The sequence below is a fragment of the Prunus avium genome, chromosome 4, assembly GCF_965620075.1.
Source record: "Prunus avium chromosome 4, drPruAviu1.hap1.1, whole genome shotgun sequence".
Lineage (NCBI taxonomy): Eukaryota > Viridiplantae > Streptophyta > Magnoliopsida > Rosales > Rosaceae > Prunus > Prunus avium.
In genome coordinates, this window is record NC_142287.1 from 37,989,578 (window position 1) to 38,013,514 (window position 23,937).

At 38.3% G+C, this 23,937-nt stretch overlaps 4 protein-coding genes across 6 annotated transcripts; 3 read left to right on the forward strand and 1 right to left on the reverse strand.

Moving 5' to 3' along the window:
- Positions 1 to 1,295: 1,295 nt before the first annotated feature.
- PGLP2 (2-phosphoglycolate phosphatase 2) lies at positions 1,296 to 4,197 on the reverse strand. The gene is made up of 11 exons (XM_021972460.2): positions 3,888 to 4,197; positions 3,715 to 3,782; positions 3,521 to 3,613; positions 3,351 to 3,422; positions 3,210 to 3,281; positions 2,780 to 2,839; positions 2,637 to 2,689; positions 2,244 to 2,341; positions 2,044 to 2,143; positions 1,688 to 1,791; positions 1,296 to 1,548 (listed from the first exon to the last, which is right to left on the reverse strand). Exons 1-11 carry the CDS (start codon positions 3,973 to 3,975, stop codon positions 1,448 to 1,450), a joined length of 909 nt encoding a protein of 302 aa, XP_021828152.1. The 5' UTR covers positions 3,976 to 4,197; the 3' UTR covers positions 1,296 to 1,447.
- A 3,367-nt stretch (positions 4,198 to 7,564) lies between these two features.
- FPS1 (farnesyl diphosphate synthase 1) lies at positions 7,565 to 11,625 on the forward strand. Its single transcript, XM_021972448.2, has 12 exons — positions 7,565 to 7,843; positions 8,552 to 8,576; positions 8,689 to 8,804; positions 8,936 to 9,022; positions 9,109 to 9,225; positions 9,308 to 9,396; positions 10,081 to 10,132; positions 10,499 to 10,594; positions 10,721 to 10,765; positions 10,869 to 10,958; positions 11,056 to 11,127; positions 11,253 to 11,625. Exons 1-12 carry the CDS (start codon positions 7,733 to 7,735, stop codon positions 11,379 to 11,381), a joined length of 1,029 nt encoding a protein of 342 aa, XP_021828140.1. The 5' UTR covers positions 7,565 to 7,732; the 3' UTR covers positions 11,382 to 11,625.
- A 2,433-nt stretch (positions 11,626 to 14,058) lies between these two features.
- Positions 14,059 to 20,369, forward strand: LOC110768615 (C2 calcium/lipid-binding and GRAM domain containing protein). Of its 3 annotated transcripts, none has more exons than XM_021972417.2 (10): positions 14,059 to 14,496; positions 14,630 to 15,027; positions 15,413 to 16,636; positions 17,034 to 17,216; positions 17,391 to 17,674; positions 17,800 to 17,916; positions 18,074 to 18,336; positions 18,716 to 18,881; positions 19,170 to 19,442; positions 19,538 to 20,369. In XM_021972417.2, exons 2-10 carry the CDS (start codon positions 14,679 to 14,681, stop codon positions 19,724 to 19,726), a joined length of 3,048 nt encoding a protein of 1,015 aa, XP_021828109.1. In that variant the 5' UTR covers positions 14,059 to 14,496; positions 14,630 to 14,678; the 3' UTR covers positions 19,727 to 20,369. The 3 variants fall into 3 exon arrangements, with proteins under 3 accessions (XP_021828109.1, XP_021828110.1, XP_021828108.1); XM_021972418.2 differs by having other exon boundaries at positions 14,059 to 14,426; XM_021972416.2 differs by having other exon boundaries at positions 14,059 to 15,027.
- A 435-nt stretch (positions 20,370 to 20,804) lies between these two features.
- Positions 20,805 to 23,877, forward strand: LOC110768632 (SMAD/FHA domain-containing protein). Its single transcript, XM_021972450.2, has 3 exons — positions 20,805 to 21,187; positions 21,614 to 22,059; positions 22,645 to 23,877. Exons 2-3 carry the CDS (start codon positions 21,623 to 21,625, stop codon positions 23,459 to 23,461), a joined length of 1,254 nt encoding a protein of 417 aa, XP_021828142.1. The 5' UTR covers positions 20,805 to 21,187; positions 21,614 to 21,622; the 3' UTR covers positions 23,462 to 23,877.
- Positions 23,878 to 23,937: the final 60 nt, after the last annotated feature.

Genomic DNA, 23,937 nt, shown 5'->3' on the forward strand with positions numbered 1-23,937 from the left:
CACAACAAATGGGACAATGGTTGGTCAGATATGGGAATATGCCAATATGCATGACTAAATCATCTAATCTCCCTTAACCCAAAAAAAAAAAAAATCATCTAATCTAAGACATATGATATGTCCATTAATTCCTTTTGATTAACAGATTGGAATCCAATGCATTATGCATTGAAGGATTGAAGGGCTTCAGGTCTGGTGAGGTTTGGTCATTTAAGGTTGTCAACTTGGAGTTGGACCTTTTTTCCTCAAAGCCATGTTAGCTCTGGTAATTACCTTCATGAATACGTATGTCGTTGCAAAGCAAAGCAAGCCAACAAACAAGGGCCCAAATTTATGATGGGACAAGGCATCGCAGTTGGATCACTCAAACTCAACTCAAACCCCGTACGTATGTATGTATACAGTATTCCATATGGATGTTGTTGACCAAACACAAACTCCTTATAATAATAGCTAGGAAGTTAAGTATGCATTGCAATTTGCAAGTCATGAAAATGGTAGAGAGAGAGAGAGAGGGAGAGAGAGGAGGCCCCTTTAATTACACTTGTATCCCTTTTCCTTGCTAGTTGCTAGTTGCTAGTTGCTGTTGCTAACAGAACAACAGATGATTTTCACAACTGTATTTGGTCCCAACTCTCTATTTGGCCACACAAAAATTCTTATCAAGTAAAGTAGTTTAAACAAAAGGGGCCAGTTAGTTGGAGGCTATACATATCAAAACTAAAATAATGCATGAATTTCAAGTTTGAGAGAATTTAACACCATCTCCATCGCCATCTCCATCTCCATCTTTCCAAAAGGGATATGATTTAAGTCTCTCCCTCCCTCCCTCTGTCAAATACACACACATATGCATACACATATATATATATATATATATATATATATATATATATATTAATTTGATGAGATATATTCATGTGTCATGGTCATGGTGGTTGTCACAAACATGTACTGTGCAAGCTTAATTATGTGGTCATTCATCATTGCTACAAAAACTAGTGAGTTATAATATTAGGCAGGCTGGCTAGAGATAAAATTAATATCCATATATAATGCAGCACCAACTGCAATTCCATCCACAATTAATCATTTATACCACAAAATCCATCACCCTATAATTAATATTAACCAGCCGAGCAGTTGCATCGATCCACCTGCAGCAATCAACACATGCAATGCAACCTTTTCTCTCTCTCTCTCTCTTTTTATTTATTTTATTTTGGTAAATAAAATAACTTATAAGTTCAAAGTTATATTAACTTTCGCCAAACAATATATCAGTATGTAATCCGTCACCCAAGTTATATCAACTTGGCAAGGCGCCGCCTGGGAATAGCATTCACTCAGGATGTTATTCGCACATCATTAATCAATTAATTCATTAATACACTGGAAGGAAAACAATGTCCAATCCAAACACAAGGGAGGGGTCAGATCAAGTAAGCTACGGCCGCAGCAAGTCAAGCATGTCGGAAACCTTGCTTGTATAGTACTCTGGTTGAGTCTTATTTGAAGGGTCCTGAAGAACGGATTCAGTCGTCACACCTGTTGTAATAATTTGTAATGATCGGTACGAGCATAATTAGAGAATATAAAGGAAGCCAATCAATTACTGCCACAGTGTTAATACCAAAAAATTGCTTCACCGGTGCGATATATAATATGACTAGGAACTTGCACATACCTGAAAGAACGAGGAGAGTTCTGCAGCCAGCATTCTGGCCAAACAATATATCAGTATCTAATCTATCACCCACCATACACATTTTGGAGCAACTAATATCGAATCTGCAAAACAAACATTACAATCAGTCAGATACGTACCCTCTGAATCTGATTCTCTGAACTGCACAAAGCCACAACAAATGCGAGTATCTGACATTCAAGGTCTAGACCCTTTAATCTTCTTTTGGCTTTTGCATTGTATGGATCTAAATCACTTGAAATTTCATATAATTATTTATTCTTTAGGATTTTTTTTTTTTTTAATATACAAAAAGTATACATGAAGGTAAACAGTGTTATGATATTATTCCTTACTTCTTTAGTAAAAATTCCATCAGGAAATTAGAGGGCTTTCCAACTACAATAGGCTCCTTCTGGGTGGATCCACAGATAGCAGCTACCATACACCCAGCACCTGAAACCCAAAAGGGGAACTACTATAAAGCAAAGCTTTAAAGCTTATATTTCATGTTATCTTGAAATTTCTCGAGAATGGGATGGAAATAAGAAAGAACCGGGCCATTCTTGTAAATCAGTCATGTGTCCAACTGCATCCCGATTGGTTGCAATGAAAAGGCATCCCGGATTTTCACGTATGCAAAGGGTTCCATATCTGCCATGTGAAGGGTAAGATATCTAAAGTCAAGTAGTGAACACAAAATAAGTCTTGCATTTGCTTTTCACCTAGCAACCAAATAGTAAAGATGCTGAACGTCAACCATTTTCTAATCTAAATTTTTACTTTCTAACAAATGTGTTGTTACTCGTCATCTTTGCAGTTCATTTGCACAAAACTGAATATAATAGCAAGATTATATTTAAAATTTTCAAGATATATATTATCATAACTGCAAGGGGTCATTGACTGGAAATTGCAGAGAAGGGAGCAGGAGTTTTAACATTCTTACTGAAGCTTGTAATAGTTAATATACTGGTCTAGTCCAACCACAACTGCTCCAACCTGGGAACAGGAATCGCAACATATTTAGCCCATGCAGAAATAAGAGTCACAACACAAGTCAAAACAATTATGGGCAAGAGGTTACATTACACTCTTATCATGTTCAAAAAGGCAATTTGATTTCAGTTGTGCCGTTTTTTTACCATCTTCCTGCAATGTAACGTTTCATCAGTGTCTTCTAAGGTAAGATTTCCATGAGAGAAGGTAAATCAATTTCTCAATGTTGTGTCTTACCATATGAATATGAGAGCATCATTTAGAAATGTTACAAGTTTAATGCCAACTTGAATCGTGAACCATAGTTAAGGTTCAACACTGAAAGAAATCTGAAGCTTATATACCGAAACAAAATGAACATGGTTCGACAAATATCTTTTGTTGTAGACAAAAATATTGGGGGTCCAAATGCACCATAGGTGTCAAAATGCTCTATGATATAATTAGTCCAATTTGCCCTTCTAATCCAAAAGAATAATTGAAGAAAACAAAAGCAAAAAGAAAGAAAAGGAGATGAGCTTACAGGGCCACCAAGAGCTGTAAAACCAGCAAGCTGCAGCTCTTCTAAAATACCTTGTTCCCCTATTACATAAACCTACAAAGAAAGCAAGCAATGTAACACAGAAAGACAGTCAAAGACAAAGAAGAAGAAGCAGCAGCAAACCTTCTTGTGTTGGGGGAAGTTAATGAGTTGCAAGTACATAGCTGCGGCAAAGGATGAAGAGAATATCTCATCCTACAATCAATCAATCAATTTTGAAGAGTGAGAGAGTCTGAGGCTGAGAGAGAGAGAGAGAGAGAATGCGAGAAAGAAACAAAAAGGAGAAAAATGACCTCAGTAACCGAAATGCCGAGAGAAAGGAACTTGTTGGCGTATTGGCTTCTTGATTTTGTGGAATTGTTGGTAACGAACACCAGCTTCTTCCCCTAATTTATCAGCCAATTATTAATTTACTTAGTATGATTAAGAATTGGTTGTAAATTATAAAAATCAATCAGAATGCGGAAATGGAAGAAAGAGAGAGTGCCTTTGATCGAAGCGTGTGCAGTGTCTCAGGGACACCATCGATCAGCTTATCGCCCTTCCAAATCACACCTGCTCATTCATTGCTAATATCATAATATCAAATGCTCGAATAAAAATTTTAACAAAATTAAATAATGCTTTAATAGAATAGAAGAAAGAAAAGTAGAAAAAGACCGTCGCAGTCGAAGAGAAAAGCTTGGACAGAATCGAGGAGCTGGTTCACGTTCTGGGCAGACAGCAGCTGGGCTGGGGAGGAGTTCATCGTCAAAGGTTCAAATACTCTCACCAAATGCCAAGGCTTCTTACTTCACTTGTTAGTTAGGGTTCAAACATCAAACAACGGCTCTCACCAAATGCTTCACGCAGATTCTCTCTCTCTCTCTCTCTCTCTCTCAGATACAGTGACACTGACTGACGCCTCCAAAAACAGAGAGGGTTTTTCACTTTTACATTTACTGGCCTCCCTCCCGAGTCCCGAGTCCCGAGTCCCTTCCCCCTCCCGGGCCGCACTCGCAATGCACTTTGCACGTGGCAGGCACACTTCCATTATCCCATTCCGTGAGCGTTACGTTAGTCCATACAATACAATCCAACAAACAAACAAAAGATTATTTCTGGGTCTGGTGGCCCAAGCCTCGCATGTCTTTGTCTGTCTTTGCCATCGAAGAAGTTGTAAAGCACAGCCCATCAGCAATCAACTGAGATTTTTTAAATCGGAGTACATTTGTTGACGGCCATGGAAACAAAAAGGGTACTTGAAATTGAAAGTCAACTTCACTTTAATCGGAGTACATTTGTTGACCAATAATCCAGCCGGAGGATGTAGGAAGGAGACCTATGAACAACATATGCCGCATGAAAAGAAATATCAAATTTCATCGGTGGTGTATGGTATTATGATGTGGTGATCATCACAAAAGAAAACAGGTACATCTCCACTGAAAACAAAAATTTGCTTTGCTTTAGTCAATGTTATTTATTATTATTAAATCAAAAGTTATTTATTATTATTATTATACAGAAATGCAAAAGAAGTAGGTGAAAAGATCAGGTCAAGAAAAACAAATGCAAATATTAATAAATAATTTAATGCGTGAGAGTCAGATGAGGGTCATTGACACATTGTTGTTCTAATTCGGCGGCTATAGTTAATTGAAGTCGTCGATAGGCGCCCCCCATTAAATTTGAATGGGGTATTTTTCAATGTTGATGGCTGGCAGTGGCTTGGTTTCTGAGATATACTCCTACACCTACTTGTCTATTGCACTCGCATTACCGTATTCCCACCACCATCAACCCTCTCGGATAGCTGGTGTTCGATTTGAGAAATACTAGATGCCTTCTCATTTAGTTCGTATTACGTTAATGTAAAATACTAAGATTTTGCTTATGAAAATAATGAGTTGAAAATACACGAGGCAAACTAAACAAGAAAATGTAGTGAGCATTTAAGAAATCGATTTTAACGGCCAAGCCAAGGTAGAGTTGAGCAATATACGTACGTATCAATGAGTATGTGTATGGGGGTGGTTGCACATGCACTAGTCTGGGGGCATATTCATTTATTATTCAGTTGCGTCAACAAAACACCCCTGGGCTGGGTCGTGTAAATACTGCCTGCCTGCCTAGGTGGGTGTAATATAAGTAATCAAAGAAAGTAGAGGCAACAGCTACAGCAGCACCAAAACAAAACAAAGAAAGGAATCTCATCTCTCTCTCTCTCTCATGCGATAACGATAGATAGGCGAATCTCTCTACCTAACCTAATTCAGCAGAATGCATTTTTGCTCACCATTTTAATCATAGGTGTACCTTCATCACCATCCTCAATGCTTGACACGTGTCTATAGACATAACCATAGTTAACTTTTGCTTTGTATTTATGAAATCATGATTACACCTATGGACACATGTCAAGCATTGAGGATGGTGGTAAGAGTACACCTATAGTTAAAATAGTGAGCAAGAATGCTCCCAATTCAGCAAGTCACCAATGAATGGGGTGCTGGCTGTCGTCTTGTCGATCACTTCCAAGTTCCAAGTAATGGGAATTGGACTTTGGCCTTTATCCTATCTCATGACCTCACCCTTTCTGCTTACTACCATTATGCCCTTACTCCTCTCGTGGTTGGTAGGATAGGATCATAGACGAGTAAACCGGCAATATATTTTATTACCAATACTCATGCATGCGTCACAAGTTTACTTTTTAGTCCTAATGGTTTGCTCTTTTTTTTTTTTTTTGGTGAACTAATGGTTTGCTCTTTTTACCCTTTCTTCTTCTTCTTCTTCTGAAAATCAATTTTGTCAATTTTATTATTTTAGTTTCAATTTAGAGCAATTCAATCACACATTTCAATTTCTATCAAAATCCTCCAAATTCCATTAAGTTTTGACCACATGCCCTCACGTGGAGGGTTATTTCTTTTAATTAACTTGAGCATTTAACAGTAAAATATAAACTTGAACTCTTCCCATTCACTTTAGGCGAGATTAAGAGTTTGAAAAAAATTTGCATCTCCATGTTACAATTTGGGTGAATGGGGAGGAATTTAGCTCGAGTGGACCAAAATATCCCTCTGCGTGAGGGGCATGTGGTCAAAACTTAAGAGAATTGGGATAAATTTTGATATAAATTGAAACATGTTGCTTCTAATTGAAAACTACAATAACAAAATATAAAACCATGTGTTATATCCAATCAAAATGCAAATAAATAAATTTCAACAAATTTACGTGACCTTAAAAAAACAAAATCATGTAGCTTGTGCGTTATATGATGGATATCATATACATTTGTATTGTGGAACATGAACCTATGTAATGAGGCAAACATTTAGATTGGGTTGTTTTATAAAATTGAGATATCCAAAATACTTTGTGAGGGGATGCAAGGAATTCAACTAATAGTAATAGTAATGAAGTTTGGAAGCGAGAGCAGTCCAAAAATATGCGCAGCCAATTCCTCCCAGTAATTAATTACGAAAATGTGTCATAAATTAGATAATTACATTGCTAAGGTAATCATAGTAGCAAAAATACCAAATTGGTTTGATTTTTATTTTGTCCATTTTCATTTGACCATTATATTATAAGGGCGACAAAGTGTATTATCTATCATCTATATATATAAAGCAAAAGACAGAGAATGGTGAAACATTCAAAATATCAGAAAATGCCCTTGGTTAATGCAAACATTAAAAATTGAAATTATTAATTAAATGAGGATAATATGGTAAATTCACATTTTTTATATTTAAAAAAATTAAAATTAAAAGAAAAATCATATAATGGCCTATTTTTATGGAACACAACAACCCATTATTTTTTTTAATTATAAAATAAATTTTAATTTTTTTATTATATAAAAATAAAAATAAAAAACCTCTCGCAGGCGCGGAAGCGCATGCGAAGAGACTAGTTTTATATTATGAACTTACCATTCATTTATTTTAACTTACTTTTTTTTATTGGAAGATATACTTTATTAGAATATCATAAGATTATACAGCGGAGATAATGACTTATTTTAACTTACTTCAATTGTATTTTTTCCTCTTTTTTAATGAAACGTTCAGTGGCTAACACGCACAACTTTATAACCGATGCATCCATTAAATTCGGGAAAAAGCCCCAAAATTCTGCATGGAGCCTAGCCTAGGCATAATAATGCCATAATCCGCGAACATGGGTGCTGGGACCCAAACACCTGCACATTTCGCAAATAATTTTATTAATATTTATTTTTTCTCTTGTTTATTGTTTTTGACTATATATCGGTGGATTCTAAAATCGTAAAATGCCGCGTAAAAATAAAAAGCCCCAATATTCTGACTTGTGCAGTGAGAAATCCAAGAATGGCAACAAGTGCAATTTTGGTAGAATGCGGATCCAATTGTGCAAGAAGATCCAGTTTAAAAGCTGAAAGTCACTGACTCATTTTTCTCCCTCTGTAGTCTGTAGTCTTATTATACATTACAAACATCAAGCGCATCTCTGTCTTTCTCTCTGAGTCTGGCATGGCGGATCTGAAGTCAAAGTTTCTCCAGGTCTACTCTGTTCTTAAATCGGAGCTCTTGGAAGACCCTGCTTTTGAATTCACCAACGACTCTCGTCAATGGGTCGAGCGGGTACCATCTTCATTTTTTACTTTTAGCTTCAATGCCATGATTGTTGTTTATTTTCAATTCGAGCTCGATAATGATGAATTGCTTCCTTTGTTCATGAAAACGAGAGAGGACCTCACTCAGAAGCAATATACAAGTACAGGGAATAGTGGGGTTGCATCAAATACATATATAAGACAGATCATATTGATTTCAATTTCGAGAAAATGCTACATAAAATAATTTCACAATCTGTGGTGGAAACTGGGTTGTCAGCATATTACATTTGTTTTGCTCACATCATTAGTATTAGCCAGCATAGGAAAAGAAAATCCCAGGGACAATATCAAATACAGAAATCGAAGCCCACTTGCATTTGGATGTGAATAATTCTGCTATCCCAGAGAATGCCTAGACATTTGAGGTTCCATACATTAGTTATACAGTCCTTTAGTCCCTTCTACTTCTTAATTGCATCTCCTAGAAACCACCTAGGAGGACTCTAGGACTTTCTCTAATCACATGTTGATGCCCTCCTACATTATGACTAGTTCCCAAAAGTAATTTTCATTTTTACATCTTTGGTTGGTTGCTAATAATTTGGTATAGTAACTTTTGGCATACAGATGGGTTCCTCTGCATTGAATGTGTGTGCTGCGTAAGCATTATTTCATTAATATATGCACCTTATCTTTGGTTCCTGACTTCCCAATTTACTTTTTTCTGTTACAGATGATGGACTACAATGTTCCTGGAGGTGAGGGTTCAAAAGTCACGTGAACTTTTTAACCAAAATTTCTTGTGCATTAAATTCAGTTTATCAGGTTAGCTCTTATTCAAGCACTTCTGACTCTTATTCTATCTCGCAGGGAAGTTGAACCGGGGATTGTCTGTTATTGATAGCTATCAGCTGTTGCAAGAAGGAAGGGAATTAACTGAAGACGAAATCTTCCTGGCCAGTGCTCTTGGTTGGTGCATTGAATGGGTATGATAAACCACTTCCATTATCATTTGAGCATGTGAATTCTTTTTTAGATATTACTGTTCTAGTTGCTTTAGCTTTTCTCTCGTTCATTGCAAAAGAAACTTACAATTTGATGGTGATACTACTTGCAGCTTCAAGCATTTTTTCTGGTTCTTGATGACATCATGGATGGCTCTCACACACGGCGTGGTCAACCTTGCTGGTTTAGATTGCCCAAGGTTTGCGGGAAGGGTGAACATATATAGGTTTCTTTGTTTAATTTGGTGTTAGTAAAGCCACTAACTTGTGAAACTGTATTGTGTAGGTTGGTATGATTGCAGTAAATGATGGAGTTGTACTCAGAAACCATATTCCAAGGATCCTCCGAAAACACTTCAGGGAAAAGCCATACTATGTGGATCTTCTTGATTTGTTCAATGAGGTAGTGGACTTGCAGAGTGTTGGCCTGATCAGTTTTCACTTTAATAGAAAGCTAAAGGCTAACTTATGTCATGTTTCCATAGGTGGAATTCCAAACTGCTTCAGGTCAGATGATAGATTTGATCACTACTATTGAAGGAGAAAAAGATCTATCCAAATACTCTTTGTCAATGTGAGTGAAATATTGTACAAAGATTATTGCAATAGCAAAATGTTTGTAGACATGTTAAGTTTTTAAAATAAGTAACCAACCCATGTGCTATTCCCATTAAGAACTTAATGCACTATGCTGCAGAAAAGAATTACAAGAGCTTGCATGAAATTCACAAATGCACGTTGAGGGTTGAAGATAATCTCATGACAAGGATTGATCCATTACCTGCTTTTGTATTGTGTATTCATAAGCCTTCACTAATGATGGCACATTTGGCCGTCTGTACAATATGCTTACGCATTCTGTGATCTATGGGTTATAAAGGTCTAAACAGCTTGGGTTCATGACCACTTATTTAATTCCTTGCAACAGGCTCTGAACTTTTGGCATGGTATGCTCGCCAGCAGAGTTAAATCTCTGCAGCTGACTGCATATTTCATTATTTTTTCTGAACACCTGTGGCCAATATTCTCACTGCTTGGGCTTAGGACCATTGGAACCTTTAGAGACCTTTTAATAGGCTATGAGCATGGCATGCATGGTAACTGGAGATAAATCTAGCAATGTGACTGTATGGTTTTCCTTTTAGTTATTTCCTAAAACGTTAATTGACTATGTTTTCTATTTCTATCATGCTATAGTATCATGCTATTCAACCTTTTATGTGTTTGTTAATGTATAAATGGTTTGGATCTCTTGCAGTCACCGGCGTATTGTTCAGTACAAGACTGCCTATTACTCGTTTTATCTTTCAGTGAGTACTTATTCTTTCAGCACTTAAAGCATTACTACTTGAATTGTTAGTGTCTTTTTCAATTCCAGTGTTTGTGAAACCATTTTTTGTGAATCAGCATCTTCGTCCGTTTAGTTCTAGTTCATAAGCGGCATTCCTTATCCTAGATTCTGTACCTAGTCTGTGAGATTTGGTGTAACATAATACATCCTTGTTCCCAGTATATAAACTTTCTTTGGTCCTAATAAGAAGTCTAATTTGAGAAGTACACAAAACATTTTGATTCCTAAAATAGTATTCATACCATAAGATATAAACATTCTATGGCGTCTTATCTTATTTTCTTGTGTTTTACGTGAAGGATTTGTCTGACTGTTTTCTACTCAGGTTGCATGTGCATTGCTTATGTCAGGTGAGGAACTGGAAAACCATATTGATGTAAAAAACCTTCTTATTGAGATGGGGATCTACTTTCAAGTACAGGTAATTTTTTGTTGAATGTACAAAATACCTGTAATTATTCTTTTGCGTGAATCATCCCCCCTCCACACAGTGGAACTCCTCAGTTATTTTCAATAACCTCTTTTTTTCTTCTTCTTCTTCTAATAGGATGATTATTTGGATTGCTATGGCAATCCTGAAACAATTGGTAAGGTGAGATTCGGGGAGATGTATATTCAGCCTTAAATAGTTGAATATTTCTTCTATTGCTTGTTTGATGGGAATTCTTAGTCAAGTACTTTCTTTGTGCTATCAGATAGGAACAGACATTGAAGATTTCAAGTGCTCTTGGTTGGTTGTGAAAGCATTGGAACTTAGCAATGAGGAACAAAAGAAAATACTATATGTAAGAGTGCCTTTTTAAAAAATTTAAAAAATTATTGTCTGTTGTTTCCTAATCAAAATGAAGTGTTGTCACTTATGATCCGTGTGTGTTTGCACAGGAGAACTATGGGAAAGCAGACCCAGCAAATGTGGCAACAGTAAAAGCCCTCTACAAAGAACTTGATATTGAGGTTGGAAGTCAATCGTATGAAATTAGTCCTAGAGTAATATATGTAGCATAGAGTATAAGATTTCTGGTATTGGTAGGTGCTGACAAGGTGTGCTTTTAACCCAACTAACTTTGTGATTCTGATAGGGTGTATTTGCGGATTATGAGAGCAAAAGCTATGAGAAGCTGACGAGTGGTATTGAAGGTCACCCTAGCAAAGCGGTGCAAGCAGTGTTGAAGTCCTTCTTGGGCAAGATATACAAGAGGCAGAAATAGGAATATGTGGCTTTGGGAAGGACAGAGCTAGGTTGGAAGATGTGAATTTTCCGGGTTGTCGTTGCTGATTTCTGCTTCAATTTTTCTGGAAAAAAAAAATGAGAAAGAAAGAAATTCCAATTGTGTTGTATTTGTGTCTGTATCCTAGTTTAATAAACAATGGCAGTTGCCTAAGGTTTTGCTTGCTTAGTTCAGTGTTGAATAAACATCATTAATCAATCAAAGTTCATAACATTCTAATTCAGACTGATGCAATGAGCTCTCTCTCTCTCTCTCTCTCTCTCTCTCTCTATATATATATATATATATATGTATGTATATACACATTATATAATCGCAGAAGTAAAGTTATGAGACATGTAGTGATTGTCAAACCTGAAGCTGATTACCAGCTGAGATTGATCCTCGATCCAACATAAGATGCGAAACCAATTGTAATATAATGCTGATGATGGTATGTATACATAGAAATGGAATGCTGACGATGGTGTGGTTGTTTTCCAAGTCGTTTGCAAATTGCAGCAAAAAAAAGAAGATAAGTATTATGCAATATTGAGCGACTGAATGAATATTTAAATGAATGGGAGTGGCAGGCAGGCAGGCAGTTTTGACGATGTCATTTAAAAAGTTGAACTTGGCTTGGCCTGTGCTGTGCTGTGCTGCTGTTGACAATCCAAAAACTCATCCAAATGCGTAGTTGACTTTACTGAATCAGAAGAAGAGTGTAAAGTAAACAATGAGCCTGAGAGAGAGAGAGAGAGAGAGAGAGCCAAGTGAGATTGAGATTGGAAATATATACTCGTTAATTAGTTACTAATAATAATAGAGTGAATGGTGGGGCTGGAGGGGTAAGAGGGTAACCTAACCTCAGGCTCAGTCTGTCTGAATCTTTGCCTTCAACGGGAGAGGGCGGGCAAAGAGTTTTTTTGGGATTAATTTGAGTAAACTAGAAGAAGCAAGCAGGTCCTGCCCCAACTCCCGAGTCCCGACTCACTCCGGACTCTCGAGTCCAGTCCAGTTGGCCTTAACCTTAGGCCTACATCATACATTGACTTGACATTAAAATAGCACTAAAGTTTCATTTCCAATCGTATTAATATACATAAATAAACCAGCTGGTGGGGTTGAGCAATTGACGCGGGTTAACCGTGAATGAATGGATCCCTTCAAAGGAGCTGTGGCTGTCGACTAAAGTACCTTGCCTATTCTTTTATTTATGGGTAAATTGCCGCATGCCCCTTGAACTATTTCAACTGTCAAAATTACCATCATGAATTAATTTATCAACCAACTTAGCCTTTGTATTAAATTTATTCTCCAATTTCGCCCCTGCAATTAGCTTTTTCATAATTCCATCCAAATACCCGTCAAATATAAGGGTAAATTTGACATTTTACAAGATATAATATTAAGAAAAATAAGGAAAATGTAAAGAAAACCTTCTACCAATTTCTTCTCCCCCATTTCCCAACCACCACCTACAGACCACTACCCCCTCCTCCCACCCCTCACCTGCAGAAACCGGAACCCCCTTCCCCCCTTCCCCTCCCCCCTGATTTCTTCTCCCACATTCCCCCCAACCTGCAACCCCCACCCCTCCACCCCGCAAAACCCATAATCAGCCCCCCTACCCCCATTGATTTCTTCTCCCCCCATTTCCCAACCACCACCCACAAACCCATCCCCCCTCCTATCCCCCACTTGTAGAAACCAGAATCCCCCTCCCTCTGATTTCTTTCTGCCTCATTCCTCCACAGACCTCCCCTTTTGTCCAATCCCCCAAACCCCGTAGAACCCAGAACTACCACCCCCCACCCTCATCGATTTCTTCTCCCCCCATTTCCCAACCACCACTCACAAACCCCTCCCCCCTCCTCCCACCCCCCACCTGCAGAAACCAGAATCCCCTCTCCCCCCTCCCCCCGATTAATTTCTCCCCCATTTGAGCTTTTTGAAGAAGCAGAGAAAAAAATTAATTTTTTATTCAACAATGAAGCATATGCCTTATATGGTACTTTTTTTTACCGAGATTTGGATGGAAATTGCCGAAAACTAACGGTAGGGGGTAAATTGCGCGATAAAATTTAATATGAGGGCTAAATTGGCAGAAAAAAGTTCAGGGTGGAGATTTTGACAAGCGTGATAGTTCTGGGGGATATTCGGCAGTTTACCCTTTATTTCGACACATCAATAAATAAATAAATAAATAAGTCAATGTCATTTATTTTTCATTTGGTTTTGGTACCTCTTTAAATTAACTATAAGTTATTTAGTAATTCCTTCCTGGTTGTAAGTTGTAAATTGAGAATTGAAAATTGTAATTTGTAATAATACCTCACGGGACGGGGCGGGACTGGGTAATGAGAGGTAGGCAGGCCCAACCCAACTTAACATACAAAAGAAACGTGACAAAAGACTCTCATGGGAAATTCCCCATACTCTAATCATTCTTTTTAAACAAAGCAGCTGCAAATTGCAATCAACTGAATGATGTAGCAAAACAAAGACACTCAACTAATTATTAGTATTATTAATACGCAATCTATTACTTGCAAAATCTTAAAAATAGAAAATGAAAATGTATTTTAATTGAGAAAGTCAAAAAGTCAAACATCCTACGCGCAGTAGGAAATTGAACCAGAGAGAAAAAAGAACAAAAATAATAAGGCTACTAAAATAAAACAAAGGAAGCCAAAAGTCTCCGAGCTTTAAACTTCAAACATCCCCCTTCCTGACTCGCCCAGCTTTCCATTTTGATCATCCATTTGACCCCCCCCCAAAAACAAAAAACAGACTTTCCATTTTGGATTGGATTGATGATAAATTTCCCTTCTTCTTCTGAAATTATCTTTCTTTCTAATTTTAAAGGGTTTGGCCGTTGGGCTCCTGTTGTGTCGATCTCTTCTTCCTCTCTCGTTCATTCTGTTTGTGTGTTTTCAAATTTCCGTTTAATTCAGAGAAATAAAGAATTCAAATTGTTATTAGCATTATCAATTTCGGGTATTCAGAAGCTCCAACGATCAGGCGATTTTCGTCGCATTGCCAGTGCGTGACAAGTTGGAGATTTTTCTCCTAAAGTTTCCCTTTTCATGATGTCATTCGTTTCATTCTATTCGTACATTTCATAATCCCACCCATTTATTTGATCAATTTTATCAATTTTATCTTATTGGCTTCGCTTTTGTTTTGTTCATTTGTTTAATTTTATCCTTATGTTGTAAATTGTGATCATACATACATACATACAGACAAAGGATTGGAAGAATATTTATCTTTTATCTGAGTGAAAGATAAAAAATGAAGCTGGTGGTTCAAGTAATGGGGGCTCGAGATCTGCCAGCAATGGATCTAAACGGGTTAAGTGATCCGTATGTGAAGGTGCAGCTGGGAAAGCAGAAGTTCAGGACCAAAGTGGTGAAGAAGACCTTAAACCCATATTGGGGAGAAGAGTTTGCCCTGAAGGTTGAGGACCTCAATGAGGAGCTACTCATCTCTGTTTTGGATGAAGACAAGTACTTTAACGATGACTTTGTTGGGTGTGTCAAGCTCCCTGTTTCCCAAGTCTTCGATGCCCACAATAAGTCCCTTGAAACTGCTTGGTACCCTCTCCAACCCAAGAGTAAAAAGTCCAAGAACAAAGATTGTGGTACGCTACCTACCCACTTGCCTTCTTTCTTATCCCATAGATGACATAAATGTTAAACCTTCCTCATTCCTTCATTCCTTCTTGTCTTGTGCTATCTATTATTATTCATTTCTGCTGTGTGTTGTTGATATTTGTTAGTAAGGATTTGCATTGCATCACTTTCTGTCAATATACCCAGTTCAAACTGTTGCAATCAGCTTCATTGGCTTATTTTTGAATTGAAGTTGCATCTCATGCCTCTTTTTTTAGAACAAAACTTGGGATTCTTGTCCCAAATTGAGATGTTCTTCGGCTATTTGAGTTAAAATTGCAAATTGCTTTCTGGCAGTGCCTATTTGTGAATTGTAGTTACTTGTCATAATATATATACATTTTTCCCTCACAGGAGAGATTCTTTTGACGATACATTTTTCTCTAAACAATTCATTTGCGGACTCAGCTTCGGAGGGTGGTGACATAGGATTTGAATCACCTTCAAGGTCTTTCAGTGGTCCATCTGAATCAGCTTCTCCTGTGAGAGTGAGACAAGAAGAAACCGCAACCTTTAAGGAAGAGAAGCTTTGTACGCAGAAGACCTTTGCTGGTCGAATAGCTCAGATGTTCAATAAAAATCCTGATACAGTTTCAGCTTCCTCTAGCAGAGTTGACTTGACCGAGCTTGCTGAAACTGCTAAGTCCGAGGTTTATGAGAGCAGTTCTGAGGATCAGTCCTCTTCCGCTACATTTGAAGAACTAATGAGAACAATGCAGTCACGAGATCAAGTGAGTGAAACTCCAAGCAACTTACCAGGAGGAGTGCTTCTAGATCAATTGTATGTCACTCCACCCCAAGACATAAACACTTTCCTATTTTCACCAGATTCAGGTTTTCCAAAATCACTCGCAGAAGTGCATGGAACTACAGAATTGGAAGTAGGACCGTGGAAATTAGATAACAGCAGCGAGAGCGTAAAACGAGTAGTTACATATGTTAAGGCAGCAACTAAGTTGATAAAGGCTTGCAAAGCAACTGAGGACCAAGTGTATCTCAAAGCTGACGGGAAGGTTTTTGCAGTTTTAGCAAGTGTAAGCACTCCCGATGTTCCGTATGGGCGCACTTTTAGGACAGAATTGCTCTACTGCATTACACCTGGGCCTGAGCTGCCATCAGGAGAACAATCTTCACGTTTGGTAATATCTTGGCGGATGAATTTTCTGCAGAGCACCATGATGAAAGGAATGATAGAAAATGGAGCCCGACAAGGTTTAAAGGATAGTTTTGACCAGTTTGCTACTTTATTGTCCCAGAATTTTAAGCCAGTTGATTCAAAGGATCTTGGGTCCAATAAGGACCAGGTTTTGGCATCACTGCAAGCTGAACCCCAGTCTGATTGGAAGCTGGCAGTACAATATTTTGGCAATTTCACTGTGGTCTCCACAGTATTTATTGGGTTGTATATGCTTGTACATATTTGGCTTGCCACACCCAGCACTATTCAAGGGCTGGAGTTTGTTGGGCTTGACTTGCCAGATTCAATTGGTGAATTCATTGTCTGTGGTGTCTTGGTTCTTCAAGGAGAAAGGGTGCTGGGGTTGATCTCACGCTTCATGCAGGCCAGAGCACAAAAAGGTACATCAATCTTAGTGGTTGCTCATTCTTATTAACGACAACAGACTCTTATCCTGTTAATCATATTAACTTTCTCTAGCTGAGAGTCTGATCCTTATTTATTACACAATTCATTCATTCATTGTACGGGAATGATTTAGATAGATTAACAATTACTATCAGTATCACTATACATGCCTGGTCTTTTATCTACTCCCATAAATTCCACTTTTTAAATAGAGAACTGCATTGTTTTTTTTACTGCTTTTGCTTGCTCATCATTTATTTTTCTCCTCTATTTGGGGGACACAAACTTTGCATGTCCCGAACTGTTTCTAAGCTGTTCTATGTTTATCTTCTTTTTTCTTTTGTTTCAAATGTGATTTATCCTTTATCTTCTTTGTGTGTCTAATAATAGGCAGTGATCATGGAGTCAAAGCCCAAGGAGATGGTTGGCTACTAACTGTTGCCTTGATCGAAGGAAGTAACATAGCAGCTGTTGATTCAAGTGGGTTCTCTGATCCGTATGTGGTGTTTACTTGCAATGGGAAAACTAGAACCAGCTCAATCAAGTTCCAGAAATGCGATCCCACATGGAATGGTGATTTTCATTTTATTCTTAATCAACTATGTTTGATTTTGAATTTATACTTCTTCTGAAGACATTTTTCAGTATATAATTGATTATAAATGTCAATCTAAAATTTAGAATATATTTTTAGATTATGCAACATTTATAAACTAAATCTAGGTATTGATTTCTTGTTGCTCGCAGAAATATTTGAGTTTGATGCAATGGATGAACCTCCTTCTGTGCTGGATGTGGAAATCTATGATTTTGATGGACCTTTTGATGAAGCTATCTCTCTGGGCCATGCTGAAATCAATTTTGTAAAAACTAATATATCAGATTTAGCTGATCTGTGGGTTCCTCTTCGAGGAAAGTTAGCTCAGGCATGCCAGTCAAAACTCCATCTGAGAATTTTCTTAAATAACACAAGAGGTGGCAACGTTGCAAATCACTTTTTAACAAAGATGGAGAAGGAGGTGGGCAAGAAGGTACAGCAGTTCCATACTTCTGAAATTCATATTACCAGTGTTCTTTTTCTTATATTCCCTTTTTAGTAGTGTTCTACATTCCTTTCATATATTCCTTCTCATGATTTTTAATTAACCTATTGTAGATAACCGTGCGGTCTCCTCAAACAAATTCAGCCTTTCAAAAACTGTTTGGGCTTCCACCAGAGGAATTTCTCATCAACGACTTTACCTGTCACTTGAAACGAAAAATGCCCCTGCAGGTGCCGTTAATATGGTTACACATCTGTTGAAATTTTCCTAACACTAGACTTTCTATTTTTTTGATCCATACCTAGAGAAAGTAACCTTTTCTTTTGCTCCTCATGAACTGTTATATGCATCATTAGTTAAATTTCACTTACAGTTCTTCCCTTGCAGGGCCGCCTATTTCTTTCTGCGAGAATAATTGGATTCCATGCAAATTTATTTGGTCACAAGACAAAGTTTTTTTTCCTCTGGGAGGATATAGAAGAGATTCAAGTTGTTCCTCCTACTCTGTCATCTATGGGAAGTCCAATTGTAGTCATGACTCTGCGGCCGGGTAGAGGTATGGATGCAAGGCATGGTGCAAAGACACAAGATGGGGAAGGCAGGCTGAAGTTCCATTTCCAGTCCTTTGTGTCTTTCAATGTAGCGCACAGGTACTTGAAGGGCATCCTAGAATACTCTGGCATTCACTTCTACAAAATTGAAACTTTTTTATTATTTTTTGTGAGCTTTTTGTCTTTAATTGTTTAATATCATCTGATTGGCATATGTTTGGTCTGCCTTTGTCTTCTTTTTTAATTAAACTAGATATCTTTCAGCATATGTTTGGTCTGCCCTTGCCTTCTTTAATTGTTTAATATTGTTATCTGTTGTGCATGAGTATCCCATCTCAACCGACCTTATACCATTTTCTGAGCAATTGATGCTTGCATAGGATAAGAGTTGATAATGAAAACAATGTTCTACGAAAGTAAAAGAATGAACATGATATCATATCTCATGTTGACTCAAACATCTGATATTTCTGAATAGGACAATCATGGCTCTTTGGAAGGCTAGATCTTTGAGTCCTGAGCAGAAGGTGCAAATAGTTGAAGAAGAATCTGAAGTCAAGATCCAAAATGAAGAGAGTGGGTCTTTCTTAGGCCTTGATGATGTCAGCATGTCTGAGGTTTATTCTTCTGCTCATTCAGTTCCTGTGAGTTCTCTCTCTCTCTCTCCCTCTCCCTCTCTCCCCCTTAGTGCAACTAAGAATATATCTGCATCTCACCTGCTTTAGGGTTAGAGCAAAACCCTTGCTTTTCCCCTTCTGCGGATGCTGTGCCTCATGGAATCAGAATAGTTAAATTAAAGCTTCCTTCTAGATTATGTGCTGTGTGTGTGGCACTCATGACTATACAGATTTCAGTTCTGATTATTTTAGTGTCTGCATTGTGTTAACATATGTCTTCACTGACCATCAAATTTGTCTTGTTCACAATTTTAGACAAATTTCTTCGTTGAGCTATTTGGTGGAGGTGAATTGGACCGTAGAGTTATGGAGAAAGCTGGTTGTCTTAACTATTCTTACACCCCATGGGAATCAGAGAAGGGTGATGTGTGTGTGAGGCAGATATATTACAGATTTGATAAACGTGTTTCCCAGTATAGAGGAGAGGTGACTAGTACTCAGCAAAAGTCCCGCCTTTCTGAAAGAAATGGTTGGCTTGTTCAAGAGGTCTCGACCCTCCATGCGGTTCCGCTTGGTGACTATTTCAATGTATGAATGACATGGAACTTATGTAGAACTCTGCTTAAATAATAGTATTTGTAAATGTCCCCCTGACTCACCTTTTTTCCCTGCATCGTTTGCAGCTTCACATTCGATACCAAATTGAGGATTTGCCCTCAAACTCAAAGGGATGCCAGGTAAAAGTATACTTTGGGGTTGAGTGGCTCAAAGGCACTCGGCATCAGAAAAGAATTACAAAAAATGTACTAAAGAATCTGCAAGATCGCCTGAAAGACACCTTCAGTGTAGTTGAGAAGGAATTCACAAGATAGTGGGTGGATTTGGTGCATTTCTGGGATTGTAGGCATTTGACATGAAGAGTGCTGTAGAAAAAGCACAATTTTCCTGATATTTCATCTTTCTATGGCCAAGTCTAGCAGAATTGAGCTTGACTGCATTATGTCAGCTTGGAGACCATCCAAATGTGTGTTTAAACATTGACTTGCAGGGGTGGTGCAATAACATTGGTATGATGGATTTGAAGGTGTAAGCGTGTATCTAGATGCTCTTCCGGGTACCGTGGTCCTGGAGTAGATGAAACAGTGCTTTGTGGCTTTGAGATAAAAATGTGGACTAGTTTAGGATGGGTATTTGGTAGTTGCGTGGTGGTTGTGAATAACAGGTGCAGAGATTATGCAATAACGTGGTCATCATATTATGAAGGTTTAATTCCTCAACCTTGGTAGTACATATGGAAGTGGCAGGTCTAGTTTTTGTGGTCTTGCCATTTCTGGCAAAAAGCAGCCCTACTTGGTGTTGGTGGTGGTGAATGGTGATCATTCTTTTAGAATAGCTCAAAGTGGGATTATTCTTTTTGTTTTTGTTTCAATAGCAGTACCACATTGTAGTTTAATGTGATGTGGCCAATTGTTAACTTGCGATCATAAATTCATTATTTAGTATTTTCTTGGTCAACAGCTGAACTCGATTATTTATTTTTGCCCAAAAGCCTTTCCTTTTTTTCTTTTTTTTTGGTGAAACCGAAAGCCATTTCTTCTTCTTCATATTTTTGACACTCGTGTTTGATTATTCCAAAGTATCCTTATTCCAAGTATACTTGGAATTGTAACAAATGGAACTTGATTATTCCAAGTATCCTTGGAAGACTTATTACTTAAACCATTTTGTAGTTTAACAAAGAAGAGAGTCAAGCATAAGAACAAGTACCCAAATTAGAATCATAACTGCCTTGTATTGAAATTGAATGCCAACAACTGATGTCATGTCTCCAACATTAGTCTTGGAGATGGCAGTTGGTATCCAAAAGTTTTGATGTCTCCAGACTCCAGCATTATTCTTGAAAACAAAGGGTATTGGTTGCTGTATTTAATTACCTCTCCCAGCCCCAAAAGTTTAAAAAAGAATATAAAAATAAACAAAGTAATAAAATCCCAATCCAGAATCTAGGGCAAAAAACAAAACAAACAACAGAGTGCGGAAGCAATTAAATTGAAAAAAAAAAAAAAACAGAGTGAGGAGGAGGGAAGGAAGCAAAGCAGAGGAAGGAGGCAGCGGCTTTTAGGTTTAGTTGTTGTTGTTAATGAAAATTGCTTGGAATTTCAAAGGCCCCTTTATTAGTTTAGTTCGCCCTCTCAAGTCTCCAGTCTCCAGTCTCCTCTGAAGCTCTCTGGTTAGGCAGTTTCTTCCCTCCCTCCCTCCAAGTCCAAGGCCTCTCTACCTTGTTTTGGCTTCGAGACTCTCAGACTGAGAGTTTGAGACTGCGAGACAGCTCCGTAAGTCTCTTGGAAATTCCTATAATTTTGCTTTTGCTTTCATTCGGCATCGATTCTCGAAAAAACTGTAATTTTGGTGGTTAGATTAGATGATGACATGAGATCTGCCTATTTTGCTTATTAGGCTTTGGGATGAGATTATTAGATTATAGCAGGTTATAGAAGAGGAGGACGAGGAGGAGGCTTCTCTTCTCTACTCTCTACTCTCTCTCCCTCTATCTCTTTCTTCGGTAGACTGTAGCTCCACTCCATTTTACAAGTTAGAAATAGAATAGAATAGAATTGTATTGATGTGATTCAGTGGTTGTTGGTGTGAGACTCCGATGCTTCTATATATATATGTGTGTGTGTGTGTATAACTTTCAGAATTCAGATTTCACGTACATTCATCCTTCTCCCGAGTCCTGAGTCCTGACTCATTTACAGAATTGCATCATGTTCGGAAGAGCTGGCCTTGATCGATTTAAGAAAGCTCAGTCCTTGGAACCCTTTTCGCTCAATCCCAATTCCAATTCCAAATCCACTCCCTCGCCCTCTCTTTCGCATTCGCATCAAGCCCAACATCAACCTCCTCCTCCCCCTCTTGCACCGCCCGAGGCTGCCCCTCTCGTGGGGGTCGGGCAGACTCCGCAGCAGCATCTCACTCAGGTTGGTGGGGGTCAGTCCACTTGGCAGCCCCCTGACTGGGCAATTGACCCCCGCCCCGGTGTGTATTATCTTGAGGTTGTCAAGGAAGGTCAGGTTCTTGATCGCATTACTCTCGATAGGCGTCGCAACATCTTTGGCCGCCAATCTCAAACTTGTGACTTTGTGCTGGATCATCAGTCCGTTTCCCGCCAACATGCCGTTGTTGTTCCTCACAAGAATGGAAGGTGAGTCACACCTTTTCTCAGTTTTCCTTTTACATCATCTACATTCAGTTTCTATTTTCTTCAATTGCATATAATCTTTTTATTTATATGTTGGTGTAATTAGTTTATGCTTGAATTCCAGCTGGTTGTACATATCTGTATTGTGTGCTTGCTGTTGGTTTTGTTGATCAAGTGAAGGTTTTGTTGACCAAGTTAAAGTTTGTTCTGCATGAGGGTTCAGAACTCTTAGAAAATTGTGAAGAAAAAATGAACAAAATAAATACTCTACTAACTTTTATCTTTCCAATCTTAGATTATAGAGCCAGGTGGTTGACTATTTCAATGGTTTTAGATTTAAAGAAGAGGTTTGTATTTTTAGACAAAACAAGAGTAGCCTTACGAACTGAATCATCAATTTCATGATTCAATTGATCATCTAGGAGTTTCAGGGATTGACCTATTTCACCACCATGCTTTCATGATGGCCATGGCCATGTCCTTTCATATCCATGATAGTGTTGGGATGATTGCTTGACCTTTTTGTGATGCTGTTGGAGTTTTCTTTCTTCTGTTTAGTGTCATTTACAAGCTTTATCCCTTCTGCAGCATATATGTAATTGATTTGGGATCTGCACATGGCACTTTTGTTGCAAATGAACGAGTGACTAAAGATACCCCTGTTGAGCTTGAAGTGGGGCAGTCTTTGCGGTTTGCTGCATCAACTAGAATTTATATCTTGAGAAAGAATGATGCAGCTCTTTTTCCTCGTCCTTCACCACCTGCAGAGGTTAATCTGCCTCCGCCTCCTGATCCCTCTGATGAAGAAGCTGTCGTGGCTTATAATACACTACTAAATCGTCATGGTCTGACCAGGTTTGACATAGGGCCTATGTCCCGTGAGTCTGGTGACTCAGGCGCAAAAGGTGACACCCCGCAGCCAGAGAGAGCATCCAAGAGAATCAGGAAGGCAAGAGTGTCATTCAGGGATCAAGTGGGTGGAGAGCTGGTTGAAGTAGTCGGGGTTTCAGATGGTGTGGATGTAGAGACTGAACCTGGTCCAGTAGGTGTAAAAGAAGGAAGTCTTGTTGGGAAATATGAATCCCTTGTGCAGATAACAGTAATACCCAAAGGAAAGGAGCAATTATCTGCAAAGGAAGACAATTCTTCCCAAAAAGGCATGACTGAAAAATTACAACAGGTCTTAAATAGAGTCAAAACTGCTCCAAAGGGTGGGATTTATGATGACCTTTATGGAGACTCTTTTTCAGGCAAAGTGGGTTCTTCCTGGGCATATCCTTCTGCTAGTTCTAGTGGTAAACAAGGTTCTCCAAGTAGAGAAACCGATGAGAAGGCATTAAGTGTAAAGGTTGGAACTAACTCAAGCCACGCTGATGATGATGAGGATGATTTATTTGGTGATTGATTGAAGCAAGAACTCAGTGGATGATTTATTTGGTTCTCTTTTTTGGAGGTTGAAAACCTTCCATGAAAATTATATGGTCTTGCTTCCCTTGTGAATGGGATTTTTGTTATAGCTCATCAACAAATTTCCTTTGTATTGGCTTGCCTGACTCATAATCTCCAAGTTGGTTAATGTCCGAGATTGTGGCTTCGAACGCATGTAAGTTTGTGGTGAGATGCTGATTGCGGGTTGGTGTGTGGGGTGGGGACATAGTTTTGTAGTGAGAGGGTTTGTCAATATCTTTGTTACTGTATCTCCTCGGTTCGTAGGCTTGTTAGAGACTTAAAATTTGAAACGTTAGTATGGCATGAAACAACATAGAAAAACTATAAATATGTGCCAATCCTGGCTTTACTAATCACATGTCTTTGATGATATATGATATATTTGTACTGACTGACATAGGGTATGTCATAATGTCACCATCCTGCAATTTG

Coding starts and splice junctions, on each gene's coding strand:
- LOC110768615 (XM_021972416.2), top strand. CDS start 14,679: ATGAAGCTGGTGGTTCAAGTAATGGGGGCTCGAGATCTGCCAGCAATG. Junction 17,917..18,073: donor AACGAAAAATGCCCCTGCAG/GTGCCGTTAATA, acceptor CTTCCCTTGCAG/GGCCGCCTATTTCTTTCTGC. Junction 19,443..19,537: donor CGCTTGGTGACTATTTCAAT/GTATGAATGACA, acceptor CATCGTTTGCAG/CTTCACATTCGATACCAAAT.
- PGLP2 (XM_021972460.2), bottom strand. CDS start 3,975: ATGAACTCCTCCCCAGCCCAGCTGCTGTCTGCCCAGAACGTGAACCAG. Junction 3,282..3,350: donor ACTTCCCCCAACACAAGAAG/GTTTGCTGCTGC, acceptor CTTTCTTTGTAG/GTTTATGTAATAGGGGAACA. Junction 2,144..2,243: donor TGATTTACAAGAATGGCCCG/GTTCTTTCTTAT, acceptor TTTGGGTTTCAG/GTGCTGGGTGTATGGTAGCT.
- FPS1 (XM_021972448.2), top strand. CDS start 7,733: ATGGCGGATCTGAAGTCAAAGTTTCTCCAGGTCTACTCTGTTCTTAAA. Junction 9,226..9,307: donor TTCTTGATTTGTTCAATGAG/GTAGTGGACTTG, acceptor ATGTTTCCATAG/GTGGAATTCCAAACTGCTTC. Junction 10,595..10,720: donor GGATCTACTTTCAAGTACAG/GTAATTTTTTGT, acceptor TTCTTCTAATAG/GATGATTATTTGGATTGCTA.
- LOC110768632 (XM_021972450.2), top strand. CDS start 21,623: ATGTTCGGAAGAGCTGGCCTTGATCGATTTAAGAAAGCTCAGTCCTTG. Junction 22,060..22,644: donor GTTCCTCACAAGAATGGAAG/GTGAGTCACACC, acceptor TCCCTTCTGCAG/CATATATGTAATTGATTTGG.